At 54.1% G+C, this 15,108-nt stretch overlaps 1 protein-coding gene across 1 annotated transcript; it reads right to left on the reverse strand.

Moving 5' to 3' along the window:
- Positions 1-5,462: 5,462 nt before the first annotated feature.
- On the reverse strand, positions 5,463-15,011 carry ENO2 (enolase 2). The gene is made up of 12 exons (XM_023939870.2): positions 14,836-15,011; positions 11,877-11,968; positions 10,876-10,971; positions 10,521-10,579; positions 9,462-9,531; positions 9,162-9,295; positions 8,231-8,453; positions 7,583-7,780; positions 7,253-7,454; positions 6,935-7,043; positions 6,744-6,802; positions 5,463-6,410 (listed from the first exon to the last, which is right to left on the reverse strand). The coding sequence occupies exons 2-12, from the start codon at positions 11,959-11,961 to the stop codon at positions 6,341-6,343; spliced, it is 1,305 nt and encodes a 434-aa protein (XP_023795638.1). The 5' UTR covers positions 11,962-11,968; positions 14,836-15,011; the 3' UTR covers positions 5,463-6,340.
- Positions 15,012-15,108: the final 97 nt, after the last annotated feature.

Raw genomic sequence — 15,108 nt, forward strand, 5'->3', positions numbered from 1 at the left:
TCCCGCGGCCGCACGGTGCCGGGGAGCGGCGGGGCTCAGCCGTGGAAACGTGAAACATCCCCCCGCGGCTGTGGAGAAACGCGGCTGCCTCCCCTCGCTGGCCAAGTTCATGGCGTCGATGGCCATTTTGGAAAAGCTGCTGTCGGAGGAAAGGCTTTGGGAAGGAAAGGGGGAGCCCGCCGGCTCTGTCAGCCCGCCGACCCGCCAAGGGGCTAATCCAGCCCCAGGCGCTGGCTGCTGCGGGAGCGCGGGGCTGGGGGCCGAGGAGATGCCACAAGTGCTGCCCTTCGTGCCCCGTTTAGCTGCAGAAGGCACGGCAATCGTGGGGCAAACCTGCAGCTGTGTCTCACAGACATGAGCACGGCCGTATGTTTAAATGACGGAACCTTCGTGTGCAGATGGGCAAGTTTCACTCTGATGGCCTTCAAGCAAAATCCCAAAATATTTCCTCGGCAGGACTTCTCAGTGAGCAGGCTGGATGGCGTGCTCTCCACGGGCTTCTATTCAGCAATTCTCATTGTCCGTTACATGGCTCCGAGCACTATTTACTGTACGGCGTCCAAACTCGGCACTGAATACAGATGTATTCCTCTCCTCGGGGGGGGGGGTCAGCAGTGCTACTCACCCCAATGCTTTAAAAATCCTTTGTAACAGTGTCCCTGCAACACCCTTCTAAGCCGATGGCTCCCAGTGCAAGTGCTCCACACCCGCTTCCCAGGGGTAACGTGCCATTTTGGGGCCTCACTATTTATCCTGGATGAAGAATTGCTTTTGGTGCCTCTCATTCTCAAGCCAGCCCCCCTGGCATACAGCACCCTGTTGCACAACATCAGCATGCTTCATGTCTGTAGCCCACATTCGTTCTCACATCCACCCTTCTCCCCAGCCTGCCTCTTTGTCCTGCCCCTCTCCAGGAATCTCTCCCTGCCAGCAGTAATCCTGAGGTGCTGTGGTTCCCTAGGACTCTCTGGTTCCCACACCTGGCATGGGGGATTGAAAAAGCCGTGGCTAACATTTGCAAAAACGCCCACTGGGTTTTGTGTGGTGGGTCCAAAACATTTCAACATATTGTTTTGGAGAGGTGCTGTGTGGAACAGAACACCTGTGGATCCCAAGCACAGGAGTAAGCGTTACCTGCTTCGCCAAGTGCCTCACCAAGCTGAGCCCCAGACAAGAAGACAGAATATTATTATTGCTGTTGAGGTGGTGGCGTTTGCAGTTGTTGCGGCTGCTTCAAGCTGTCGCCTTTAGGAGTTGACAGCCTTGCGTCCCGAGCTCACAGTGCGTGTGACCCTTAGAGGCCAAAGTGATGATTCATGAAGGAGGAAGATCTTGTCAAGATCCTTGTTCTCTGAATGCTAAACAAAATACCCAGATCCCCAAGGTTTGTGGTTTGAGGAAAAGCCTCTGTGGCAGATAGAGCGGTTGGTATTGCTGAGACCTTCTGGATGAGTAATATATGGCACCAAGTTTATATAACCACAATGTCAAGCCCCAAATGGTTTTCATGTCATCATCTTCCATAGCCAGGTCAGTTGCTTCTGTTCAAAAACCTGGCTTAAATATTGAATTTATTATCAAGACTTTGGTGTCATTTGTTATTTCAGTAAGTGCAGAGGCAGAGACTCCAACACCTTATGAAAATCTTACTAGGTTTTGGTTTATTCCAAGAAGACAGCCAAAGATGGCCTGCACTCTTAGTTTATGAAGAGACATCAGAAGTGATTCAAAAGAGAAGCAGGACCAGGGTAAACATTCCTTTTCCCCCCGTCATAAATGCTCATAGCCAAATTGCTGCTGGGTCAGGCCACACTCTGCTCTGTTTCAGGGTGGTAAGCACAGGTGGAAAATAGACAAGAGAACCGCGAGTGGTTGTGTGTGCTCGTGCAGCAAGACCAAGGTGGGCTGGCTGCAGAACATGGGAAATAATATCTCACTTTTGAAATCAACAGATTGGAGGCCTTGGGCAAACCAAGAGCATTACAGCTGTGTCTTTTCAGGATGGATATATGACCTGGGGAGTCTGTGATCCAGCCAGGAGGCTCAGCAAGCAGATACCAAACTTCCTGGGGTGTAGCTGGTCCTCCCTCGGATTAGCGAGATAGGACATACCACCTTGAGATTTCTCCAGCCACATCATCCCACTGCTTTCCATTTCTACCAGGGGACGAACAGCTGCCTGCAAAAGGAGAGGCCTCGGCTGGGATGTAGGGAAATACTTGGCCTTCTTAGGGAAATACAGCACAAGAGATAGTCCTGTGGGGGAGGGAATGAGGTAAGTGTGGTGCTGGAGCTCGTGGCATACAAGGGGAGGCTGAAAGAGCTTTTTCTTTCAGCCTGGAGTAGAGAAAAGTTAGGAGGTAACCAATTACGCTCTTTGGTTTGTTTTGCTTTTTTCCTTTTGTGTGGAGGGCTACAGAGAAGTGAGAGCCAAGTTCTGACAAATACACAGTGAAATGTCTATGAAATTTGCAAGAAGGGAAATTGTGACTAGATAAAGGAAAAACCTCCTTCCTAAAGGTAGTTCAGCACTCACCCAGGTTTCAGTAGGGGCTAGGGAATCTCCTCACGTTGAGATGGTCAGAAATTTCCTGGCCAAAGCCCCAGGCAGCCTCATCTCGGTCTGGAGCTGACCCTGCAGTTAGCAGGGGTCTGAAGTCTAGACCTCTAAACATCTCATCTCGATCTTCCTGTGAAGCTCTAAGGATACATGGAGCCCCACTTCTCTATTGACACACAGCCTATAGCAGTCTCCTGGATGGAAGGAATAAGGAAGCAAGTTATAGCTGCTTCCACACCAAGATACGCAATGCTCCAGTATGCTGATCTTTGCCTAGAGAAGGAACTTCACAATGTCCTCCTGCCAACCTGTCCAAGCTGTCTGTATTTAGTCTTCCAGCAGCAGAGCCAAATACTCTTCTTTTGATAAAGCTTTGCAGTACCTCCTAGGAATTACCCAGTGCCCAAATTTTTGGACTTCTTGTAAGATGTTCATCAAGACAGTGTCCCTGACAGCCTCCTATATGAAAGATATTGGTTTCCCAAGGTTGGATGACATCCCGCTGTTCTTGAGACAGACAAGAACATACTGAAGAAATTCGGTAGCTCTTCATCACTAAGGCTTTTCTCTGCACTCTACAACAAGCCTAATTCAGTGACATCTCCCCTTGCAGCTCATTTATGGGTGCTCACACATATTTAGAAAAAAAAAAAAAAAAAAAAGAATAAAAGACTCTGCAAGCTTTGGGGGGTGGGGTGGGGGAAAGAGGCAGCAGCTAATGTTAAATTATCCCTTTAACAGCTGTACATTGCTCTGCAAATGTAATTTAAACAGAGTATGATTTGAGGGGTAAAAGAAAGCAAATCCAACAAATGTTTCCATTCACAGATAGCATCACATTGCTAGCCCATCCCCGTGCTGTTACTCACACTCTGACTGCATTCACATTACAGCACAGCAATCTGATGGAGACATCAGCTTATACAACAGGAGTCCTCAGGTGCGGGAGCAGCCGAGTGCTTGGGCATTTCTACCCCAAGGAAACTGTAACCAAATCTCTGCCACTGAGCCAAAGGGGAAAGCAACATACGCCTCTTAGGGTGCACTGGAGGAGGATTTTGCAGTATTTGCAGTGACCCAAGCAAACGTGCCAGCATCACGTATTCCTGCTGTGCATTGAGCCAGCAGTGACGAGCTCTTTTGATTTAGAAAAGGCACCAAGGTGAGGCACTGCTGTGGCGGGATGTGTTCCCATCCCCTCAGGGCTTTCAGGCACCTTCCCTGACACAGGGACGTGGCGATGCCTCCCTGGCAGAAACTCTTGCCTAACAAATTCTTCCCACGCTGTAGGGACATGTGCACCACTTTCCCTGCTGTCGCAGCCTGGCTGCATTTAAATGGGCAACGCCGACTACCTTGGGCACTTAATTGCCCTCCTTGCACAGAAAAGACAAACGGGAGGGGCGGAGATGCTCTTGGAAATATGAAAGATAACAAAGTTGGTTTTTTTTTCCAAAAAAACCTGCCCTGATTGCTAAGCAGTAGCCATACTGTTCACGAAATCCCAGGATCTAAAACAAAGGAGCAGTGAGGTGTACAGCGGGAAAAGACAGCCCACTGCCTGTACCCAAAATGCTCATTCCTTCAGGAAAACAGCGCTGTCACGCACCCTACGGCTTTTTGGGGAGGCACGGCTGCGGGGAGGGCCGGGGGGCCCCCAGGACCCCGCGGGGTGCCGGGTGCTGCCGGGGGGGACGCGGGGGAGGGGGAGATGGAGCAGAGCCTTCCCTCCCCGGCACCCGGACTACAGCTCCCAGAGAGCATGGGCGAGAGCCGGGCTGCAGCCGGGGCACAGGCTATTCCCTGCCACTGAGATGTGCGCTGTGCGCGCTGGTGATGCCCTGGAAACCAATCCTGTCTCTACCCTCGCATTCTCCCTCCCACCCTCTTCTCAGTTCTGGGCGTGTGTGCCAAAGTCTTTGTCTTCCCTTCTTGGACTTAATCCTTAATCTGCGCTATTTAGTAAAGGATCAGCGGTGAAATGCCAGTGTTTTAAAGTTTTGTCTTTGGATTTTAAAGTCCGCATTAGGACACAGTCAAGGGGGATTGAGATTTGCTGAGCAACCTCAGAAACAAATGACAAGAGTTAGGCAAAGGTCTGAAAACTTTCTGTAGCGAAGTGGAGCAGGAGCTGAGTGTGCCCAAGAACGTAGTAGGGCTTCTGACGTGAATATAATGGTGGGCAAGGTGGTTTTATCATTTATTCTCCAGTTGGATTTCTCACAGGAGCACCCCCAACCCCCACCTTCCTTTGAGTCAGTCCAGAACAAAGCTGTTTGTTGAGCAAGCGCTGGGGTTTGCTGGCACCCAGCCTGCTGGGGCACTGGCTGCAGCATGGACAGCTTTCCCTGAGTACTGCTGAGTTGTCCCTGTGAAACCAGATGGAGCTGAGACTACCCATCCCACCTACGCCTCCGGTCACTGCTCTACAAGCCCCTTTTGGAGGGGACAATCAGCATTTTCTCTCTCAAAAGACTCGCCATTTCTGTCTACCATCACCTGAGTGCAGCAGTCAGACGGCTGGGGGCCCACCCTGAGGTCTTTACACCAGTGGAAGGCACAATTAGAATCCCTGCACAGCAGATCTTCATGCAACACAGTTTGGTGGTGAAGATGACAGGAGCCAAGCCATCACACATGCTTTCCCTTTGGTGTTCCCCAGCTGGTGTCCAACAGAGCAGTCTGACTGTGGGACAAAGCTGTGAAAGCAGGTGAGGGTAGCTGGGCAGTCCCCTTGCCAGTCCCCTCTATTTTTTTTGTTTGTTTGTTTGGTTTTGTTTGGTTTTTTTGGTTTTTTTTTTTGGTTACCTTTCTGTGTGGGCATCTCCTGCTCTGGTGGCAAAATGTCCCCACTTCCCAAACACTGGCAACAAGAGATAAACATCAGGCCAAGTCAGGCAACTCAGGTGTGAAATACATTTTAATAGAGTTTAGGGATCTGTAGTTTGTCTGTTGCTCAGCTGAGCATGGACTATCCAGAAGGTGAAGCAGACATCATGGGCGGAGGGGAGGGTGAAGGAGTGCAAGAGGGAAGGGAACAGAGAGAAAAAGGGCACAAGAAGCAAATGAGAGCATGGGTTTGTTTACGGATGTGCTTTAATATCTTGCCCCACAGTACCACGTGCTGAGCCAGAGACTGACAGCACACACACGCACACCCAGTGTGGGACAGCAGTGCACTTCCACGCTAAGCTGCCGGCAAGCACAGCCCAACACAGCACAGCCCAACACGACACTGCCGGGGCGGAGGCGAGGGGCGCGCGCGTCCCACCGGGGCTCGGTGCAGACACACGCCTGGGGCACAGGGACGCCAGGACACGTACACACACCTACACACATGCACAACGAGAGCGAGCCACTGGCAACACCTGGCCCGACACAGCCACAGGTGCAGCAGTGTCTGAGCACACCGGCCGACGCACAGATGGTCACCGCACATGCTTCGGCGGACGAGGGAACACGCCGGGCAGACGCTCCCGTGGTCTGGCACGTGAGCAGAGCGGCCCAGGCGTGGCCCTGCACAAACAACAGAGACACACAATGCCTAGATCCAGGAATGCTTATGACCCCACAGCAAGGGACAGGGTGTAGGCCGCTCTCTCATCCTTCACCTGGGTACATCTAGCCAGGGACACCTGAACTCGAGGGGTTTCGAGGTGAGAGGAAACCAGGTGACAGAGTGGGGAGAAAGAGCAAAAAAGGGAGCAGTGGAAGGAAAGGGGGGTTCAGAGTCTGTGAGTGGGAAAGAGCAGCAAGGTGGCTGTGCCCTGGGGACAATGTTCAAAGAACACTTGGGTTGCGAAAGTTGTGTCCGGCGAAGCGTGCTTCATCGCCGAGCTCTTCCTCAATCCTGCAGAGAGACAGCGCACATCAGGCCCTTGTAGTGAGGGGGCACTGGAGGCACCGGGGCGCCGGAGAGGCAGCTCATCAGCAGGAAGCTGACATGTGCCTGAGGAGCTCAGCTCCCACCAGCTGCTGTGACTGCAGGGCTGCACCCTCAAGCCAAGGGGGAGGAAAGGAGACTGCCCCAGAGGCCTCTCTGGGATCCTACTGTCATCTCTGTGCCTTGCCTTTGTAACATTTTACCCATGAGCCCCATCTACCCTTGGGCTTTCAGCCTCTCCCACCCAGTTGGTCACTCCCCCATTCTCTCTTCTGCATTCCCATCCTTGGAGCCCCTTACCTCATGAGCTGGTTGTATTTAGCCAGGCGTTCAGACCTGCAGGGAGCACCCGTCTTTATCTGTAAAGCATTCCCCAAAGCAAACACTGTAAGACACTGTCATGACTTGTACCAGTTTCCCATGGCAGGGTATTCTTTTGTGACACCCCTTTGCTTTCCTCCAGGCCTGTGCATGGCCTGGGTTTCACCTACCTGCCCAGTGCACAGTCCTACAACCAGATCAGCAATGAAGGTGTCTTCAGTCTCCCCAGATCGGTGGCTCACCATCACACCCCACCCATTCTCCTGGGCCAACTTACAGCTGCAAGGAGTGAGAAATGCAGTCAGTAGCTCCTACTCCTACAATTACCACCTGTGCAGGGTAAGATTCAGGCGCACTCTGCTACCACTCTCAGCATCCTACACTTCGGCAGAGACACAAATCTGTTCACCCAGTGCATAGCTTGATACCTGGCTGTGGTTCATCACCAGCCCATTCACAAGACAACAAGGGCAGTGGGCTGAACTTACGCTTGGATGGCCTCTGTGACAGATCCAATCTGGTTGACTTTGAGCAGGAGGCAGTTGCAGGCTTTCTCCTCAACAGCTCGTTCGATGCGCTTGGGGTTTGTCACTGTCAGGTCATCTCCCACTATCTGAATCCCCACATTGGCAGTGAACTTGGACCAGGCCTCCCAGTCATCTTGGTCAAAGGGATCCTCAATGGAGACCACTGAAAGGACAACCAAAGAGGCACGAGTCAAAGGTGCTTCCCTTCCCACCCCTAAAACACAGAGGGCTTGTGCCTGGTTGGTGCGCAGCACCAGTGCTGATTCCCTACTGCCCTGCACAGCAGCTCACCTGGGTAATCACGTACAAAGCTTTGGTAGAGGTCACCCAGCTCATCTCCAGAAATGTAGCGGCTTGGGTCATCTGGGGACTTGAAGTCCAGGTCATATTTGCCATCACGGTAGAACTCGGACGCTGCCACATCCATACCGATGACGATCTTGTCCGTGTAGCCGGCCTTGTCGATAGCCTCCTTGAGCAGCTCCAGAGCTGAGAGGGAAATTGCGGTCAGGAAAGTCAGCCCATGCAGAGAGCTCTGCCTTTTGGTGGGAGCCTCCCTTGGGAAGGTCCCTAGAGCCACTAAGAGACCAGTGGTGTGATGGAGAAGTAGAAGGGAGCCCAGAATGCAACAGAAACATGCCAAGGAGCTGTAGGAGCTGTGTCCAAAGGGACAAGGAGGAATTAAAATGCAATTCCACAGCTCAAAGACAAGTTTGTGGAAGGCCTTATAAAAGTGTGCACACACATAAAAGGTTTGTATGGAGAGGCTGTGAAAGATCAAGGCCACCCTAAGGAGAAGGAGCTTAGAAACATTCCCTAACACAGGAGGTCAACGACACTGAGGCATCATCTTTGAATCAGTCTGGGGAATGCTGTGAACTGGGCATAGGAACTCACAGCATTGCAGGCAGGGGTACCCCATCACTGTAGGGCTCTCACCTTCACTATTTTCCAGGATATTGGGGGCAAAGCCTCCCTCATCACCCACATTGGTAGCATCTTTGCCATACTTCTCCTTGATGACGCTCTTGAGGTTGTGATAGACTTCAGCCCCTATGCGCATGGCATCGCGGAAGCTTTCAGCTCCCACAGGCAGGATCATGAACTCCTGCATGGCCAGTTTGTTGCCTGCGTGGGAACCTCCATTGATCACATTGAAAGCCTGGAAGAGCCCGTAAGAGAGTCAGAGCTGAAGGAAATGGTCTTGGCACCCCTGAGAGGTGGCTCTCAGATGTGTCACCATGCCCGTTCATGCCACATCCCACAGAGTAACATAAGCACATCAGCTACAACCATCAGACCAAAGGCACGTAAACCTGGAGTCTTCCTTCCAGTAGTGGCTAAAAGCATGTGGCTGGGGAGGGTTTTCCCATCTGTTTCCCTCTCAGAGACCTCCTGAGCTATGTGTTTATCTATGCTCTGTTTGTCTGTACGTGTTTGTCAACAATGCTGTCAGTCTCTCTTCCAGGACCTTTTTTCTTGACCCTGAGAAAATTTTAGCATCCACAACTCCCTTTGTGAAAGAATTTCTCAAGGCAGCTTCCCCTGGTGTGAAGACCCATATGCCCCTATTTTGAACTGTGCCCCAGAGGGTTCACGTGATGCCCTCTGGTTCTTGTGCTAAGAAGGAGATCTTCAGTCAGCCCCCCACCACAGCCTCTACTGTATCCTCCTCAGATTCCTTTTTTCCAATTGAAACTTGACAAATCTCGGGCCTTGATTTGCTTCCCTGACAAGTGCAGTGCACTCAGCTGATGTTTCAATCCCATATCCCTTCCTTATCTACCTCCCAAAACCTTTGAAGTTTCTTTTGGAAACACCACTTTTTGGGAGTTTCTGAAGGTGGATGTCAAGGAGAGAGGAGTCTTACTGGCACAGGAAGGATGAGGTCAGAGTTGCCAGCCAGGTCAGCGATGTGCCGGTACAGGGGCACATCCTTCTCTGCAGCTCCCGCCTTGCACACGGCCAGCGAAACTCCCAGGATAGCGTTAGCCCCAAACTTGGCTGTGGGCAAAGGAGGAGATTGATTTTTCAGGTGGCAGTATCTTGTCCAGTGGGTGCCCTTGCCAGCCCAACCTCGGGCTCACCACAGCTTTGGCAGTGCCCCCCACTCCAGCCCTGCAGCCTCCCATGCTCGTAATTTCCCTGCCAAAAAAGAGGGATGAATTACATTTGTTCTCTGTGCCGTCCATCTCAAGCATCATATTGTCTATCTTCTCTTGATCCACAACAGAGAGGCCCTGCAAGAAAGAAAGAGTTCCTGAGAAGGGGACATTTGGAAGAGCTGCTGGCTCTGGTGTGTGGGAAAGGAGGCATTGATGGAGAAGCTGGGGGTACAAGGACCTTTTCAGCTTGTGGGGGAGCATGTACACACAAAGCTCTGGAAACTGGTGCCTTGGTATTTAGTCAGGTTAGGTAACCCTGGTGGTGTTGCTGCAGTGCAGTGTAGATGTACCCATGGTGGAGAGGGGCTCAGCTGCAGCCCAGGCAAGGCCCCGCATTGCTGGGGACACAGGACTCCTCTGGGGATTTCCCCAGCTTTTTGGCAGCTTCCAGGGAGCTTTGTGGTGCTGTGGTCACACAGAAGCTAGGCAGAACAGAACATGCTCAACCTCAAGCAAGCGAATGTAGACTGGATGGAGCCATCCTCAGGAGTGAGGTGGAGAGCAAGATTAGACCCAACGCAGGCAGCCCTCCGCCACGCTTTTCAGGGCTGGAGAGAAGTGGGCTCTTGGCCAGAGCCAACCATGGGCCACATGGCCTGGAATATGTGGCCTCAGCTCAGCTCTCCTCAAAGCAGGCTCCAGGTCTCCAGGTGTAAACAGGCTGCAGATGTGACACCACTGCTCTGCAAGGCTGTGCCAGACCCTGCCTGATACAGCCATTGCTCATCACACCAGGATGAGGCCACAGATACGTGGATGTGATTCAGTGCTTGAGGGGGAGCACAGCTGGAAGAGGGGGTGAGCTCTACAGGGAGCACCAAGGGGACTAGTTAGGCTGCACAGATACTGCGGTGGATCAGGAAGAGTTAAATCCTTTCCTCCCAGAGAAAAGATTGCTGTGGACACACACAGGCATGGAGGGCGGGAGGGGTGTGCCCAGGTTCACAGAGAGCATCGCTGTGTCTGTTAACCCAGTGAGATGAAGAGAGGCAGAGACAGAGATCAGGGGACAGAGACGAACCAGAGTAAGCGTTGGACAGGGGAGAACAAAGAGAAATCCTTACAGAGCCCACGAGAGCTGGGGCGACAGTGCTGTTGATATGATCCACGGCCTGCAGGACCCCTAAAGAAGGGAAGAGGCAGAGAAAGAAAGAGAGAGAGAGAGAGAGAGAGAGAGAGAGTGAGGCAGAGAGAAGAGTGGAAAGAGGGAGGGAGGAGACTGATAGAGAGACTGAGAGAGGGAGACAGCGAGGGAAGATCGAGGCCTGATCTTTCACTTTACGCTAGGTCTGTGCCTCTGTGGTCTCCCTGAGGGCACTGGGACAATTCCTGTCACACCAGTGGGTGGGCAGCACCCTCCAGCAGGGCCCCACACACAGGCAGCCCTGAGGACCAGCTGTGGAGCAGGCATCTCCCCACCTTTCCCAAGGAAACGTGACTTGTCATTGTCTCGCAGCTCCAGAGCCTCGTAGATACCAGTGGACGCTCCGCTGGGGACAGCTGCTCGAAACATGCCTGGGAAACAGCAAAACAGGGGTGTAAGACAAGCAGAGGGTGAAGAGGAAAAATCCTCATGCACCTGCCTCTGCCCTGCTCTGCCCACAGGAAAGGATGCAGCAACTGCTTGTGCAAATGGATGGCCGCACTGGCTGGCTGCTCGTGGCTGGTCTTCTCAGAGGTGGGACACCTCAGCAGCAGAAATATATGCACCCAGGGCTTCCAGGCTGAGGAACCTGGATGGCAGGCACTGATCCTAGAACTGTGTGTGATGGGTGGAAGCCTGGTTCCTCAGCCCTCCTCCTAGCTCCAGAGGCAGCCTGACTCACAACCATCCTCAGCTTCCTCCCCCTCAGACTGAGGTTTCTGCCTCACTGAAGAAGGAAGACAATGGTTGCATGTCTGCTCTGGCCTCTCACTGCTCCTCACCCCTCAGCCCAAGCAGTTTTGGGCCCAGTGCAAATGTAGCTCTTCCAGCTGAGAAGTCCCATGCATGGACACAGCTGCACAGAGATCTCAGGAACAAAGCTTTACCCCTGCCATGAGCACGGCCATGGATGTGCCACCAAACTTCTACTATGCCGCAGGACTAAAAGCATAGCTGCAGCAGGGGTATGACGAGAAGGTGCAGACATTAATGACAAAAAGACCTTCCATCCCTGCTACGAGCATGGCTCAAGTCACACACAGGACAGCCAGCTGTCTTGTTGTGATTTGCCCGGCACGTGTGCAGAGTTGCTGAGCACAGGCACAAGCAGAGACACGAGCAGAATTTTGTCCCTGCCTCTTCCCCAGTCTTGTTGTCTGCTGGGGGTTCACCAGTGAGGACCCTCCATGGTCTTGGCATGCCAGGCTGCTGTACAGCACCAACTCTGTCAGGGTGGGCAGGGCTTGCCCTCCGTCTCCTGTCATCACCCACATACCTTTGTGTGTGTAGAGGTCCACCTCGACAGTGGGGTTCCCACGGGAGTCCAGGATCTCACGGGCATGGATCCTTTCGACTGCCATGGTGAGTCTATGGAGAGGAGAGAACAGGATATGTTCAGTTCTGAGAGGCTCCAGGATGCAGTGCTCACCCCTTCTGTGTCTAGACTGACAGAGAGAAGGGAATTCAAGGAAAAGTAACCTTAGAAATTTGGGCTAAAACTATTTGCCCCAGGAAATTTAGAAATTCACCCAGACTACAGGAATCTATGAACATTTTTCCAGGAACTGGCTATTTATTTGAATTTACTCTGCCCCTCTGCTGCAGCTGACAAACTGGGCGCACTCTGCCTCTCTCCCTGCGTCACAGCACAGTGCCCGATACAAGCCTGAATGGCAGGGATGGGGAGGATACCACGGGCGGCAGAGAGGGAGGGATCAGCTGGCACAGCAGGGAGGTGCCCCTGGCTCTGGTGTCAAGGACGGGGCAGCAGCTCCTGGCATCTCCTGTCCCCTTGCCGGGAGGCGAGGACGGTGCCTGCCAGGCCAGACAGCAAGCGGCCGCCGTGTCCCTGTGCAGTGAACAGGGAGCCAGCCGAGCGTGATGGGCAGGGCAGGGGGCAGCCCGCCACGGGGGACCCCCAGCCCCTCTCCAGCCCACGGTGGGGGAGCCATCCCAGCCTGGCTGTCCCAGACCCCAGCCATGTCCCTCCTGGCGAGCGCCTGCTCAGCCTCCCTGTGTCCCCCGTGGGCTGCGGGGTCAGGCTGTGCCAAGGCGGCGGGAGCGCCGAGCCTGGCAGCCTGAGGAGCCATCTTGCTGAAGGCCTCGGTGCCTCAGACGTGGCAAAGAGAGCTCTGAAGGGAGGGGGGCCTGGCCCAGCTGCCAACCTTTTGATCCACTCCTGAGGCAGGGAAGCAGATGAGGCTGGGCTGGATCTCTGTTGGGTGAGGGGGGGTGAGGAAGCCTAGCATTTTGGAGCATGTGGTTAAAGCTGAAGTAGAAAGCATGCTGGTGGATTATGATGGCTGTTTGAAAGAGCTCCTCTTGCTGCAGTTTGCTCTCTGGGGGTTCCAAATCAACTCATTCCCCTCATGGCACCTTCTCATCCCCCTGGCTGTGGGGCTGTGCAGTGCCAGGGTGCTGCAATAAGGGTTGTGTCCCCCCATGCTCCCAGCACTGCCAGGTTTTCCTCCCCTGGCTCCCACAGATGATTCCCTCATTCCTGAGCAGGGCTGGCAGAGGGCAGAGTAGCCAAAGGGAGCCAGGACCTCCCTATGGTGTGCGTGAGCAGGGGCACGGCCAGCACAGGGCCTCAGCACCGGGGCAGGGGAAAATGAGCTTGAACAGCACATCACAGCACCGAGGGGAGCTGAGAAGCAGGATGGGGAAGCCGGAGTCAGCGCTCGACGGCACTGCTCCGGGTGGGTGGAAATCACAAGGGTGTGAGGAAATGGTGCTGCTGCTCTGAAGTTTCAGCCAGAGCTTCTTGTGTGGGGAGTTTCAGTCAGCAACTCCAGGGTTCTCTGGAGCCTGCACAGGGCCCTCCACCATGTCCATCTGGGCTGGGATCCCCCATCAGCCGCTTTGGCAGAGCTCCTCACGCCATCTGGCACACACCACAGGAACTTCCTCCAGAGTCGTGCCGGCGCAGCCAGCCGCGAGCTTCCTTTGCAGCAGTGTCCTGGCCGTGCCTCAACAGCCTCCACGGGGTACAGACGGACAGGACCCCACTTAAAGTCGTCTTTGACAGCACACCCGTGCCAGATGCTGCGCCTCTCTGCTTATCTGGTCATGTTGCCCCTGGTCACATCCCTGTGGTCACATCCACCTGCCCCTCTTGGAGCCAGATCCAAGGAAGCCAAATGACAAGCCCAAATCCAGCCTTGCCTGCCCCACCCCATCACTTACATGATCTTCTCTCCCTTGTAGTCCTTTAAAACCTTTTCTCCACTTGTGTTGCTGCCCCACGTCCCCTGCGTTTGTTCTCTTTTATACAGAACCACCCTGAAATCCCTGGTATCAGCTGCACTGTCCTGAAAGGAGGTCAGAGGCGGATAAGCTGGGATAAGGGATTGGGATGGAGCCATAGCTGGGAAGCCACAGACCACATCCAGAAAGGGACAGGAGGCTGTGCAGCCCCCGTGAACAGGGGCAGGGCAGCGTACGCTGGGAGGCTGGTGCTGCTGCAATGCTTTCCCGTGGAGCTGGCGCTGGCAGCAATTCCCTGTCCCTGCCAGGCCAGCACGGCGGAGACCTTTCCCCCAGGGCACCGCCACCAGTCCCGTGTGCTACCGCGATTCCCCCGGGCTGGGCACTGCTCCCAGGAAGCCCGCACTGCTGCAGTGTCGTGACTGATGCAGCTACTGCCTGCCTGCCTGCCTGTCACCTCCTCTCCGTGCTCTCCCCCTCCCCTGTGGTGTGGGGCTGTGCAAATAGGAAAACATCCCCTCTTCTCCCTCCCTCTCCCTGAGCACCCGTGTTTATGTCAACATCTCGGGAGACTGGGGGGGCTGGTCCGCTCTGAGGCTGGATCCTTTCCCCAGACTGAGCCTTGCCTTCTCCCCACTACCACCCCCCTCCCCCGGGGAAAGCTCCATCCCGCAGCACCTCCCGACAGTGCCCTTGGGAGCAACACCTATCCTCGTCGGTTGCCCCCCCTCCTGCAATTCCCTGGGTTCACGTCTGAAATGATGATTGCCGGGAGGGGAAAGGAGGGGGCTCGGGAAGGAGGGAGTACCTGAAATTAAAATATGAAAGAAAACTCACAAGGATGGGGGTGAGGAGAGAGAGGTGGGAGGAGCAGGGGGAGGAAGTGAGGGGAGCCGAGTTGTTAATGCCGCTCACCGTGGTCCTTCTCTGCAGGGACCCCAAAGTGCGTGTGGGGTTTGGAGGGCACAAGGTGGGCAGCAGAAACATGCACGTAGTGGGGGGTGCGCTGGCCGTGGGGAGACACTTACCTTCCTAGGGCAGGGGTGGACGAGAGATTGAGAAAGTGCTGGTAGAAAGGAGAGAGGACGAAGCTGAGGAGGGATGCAGGACCTCAAGGGGAGATGATGTGTCCTCTAAGCCAACGGTGGCGGCGGCAGCAGGATGGAGACGCCCCTGATAGGGCCGGGACAGCAGCATGTGACCCAGAGCTGCGATGAGTCAGGATTTAGCAAAGCTTTGCAAACAGCACGTAGGGGATGGAGAGACAGAGAGGCAGGCAGCAAGGGATAGACGTAGACAGA

The sequence above is a fragment of the Cyanistes caeruleus genome, chromosome 3, assembly GCF_971803275.1.
Source record: "Cyanistes caeruleus chromosome 3, bCyaCae1.hap1.1, whole genome shotgun sequence".
In the NCBI taxonomy this organism is placed as follows: domain Eukaryota; kingdom Metazoa; phylum Chordata; class Aves; order Passeriformes; family Paridae; genus Cyanistes; species Cyanistes caeruleus.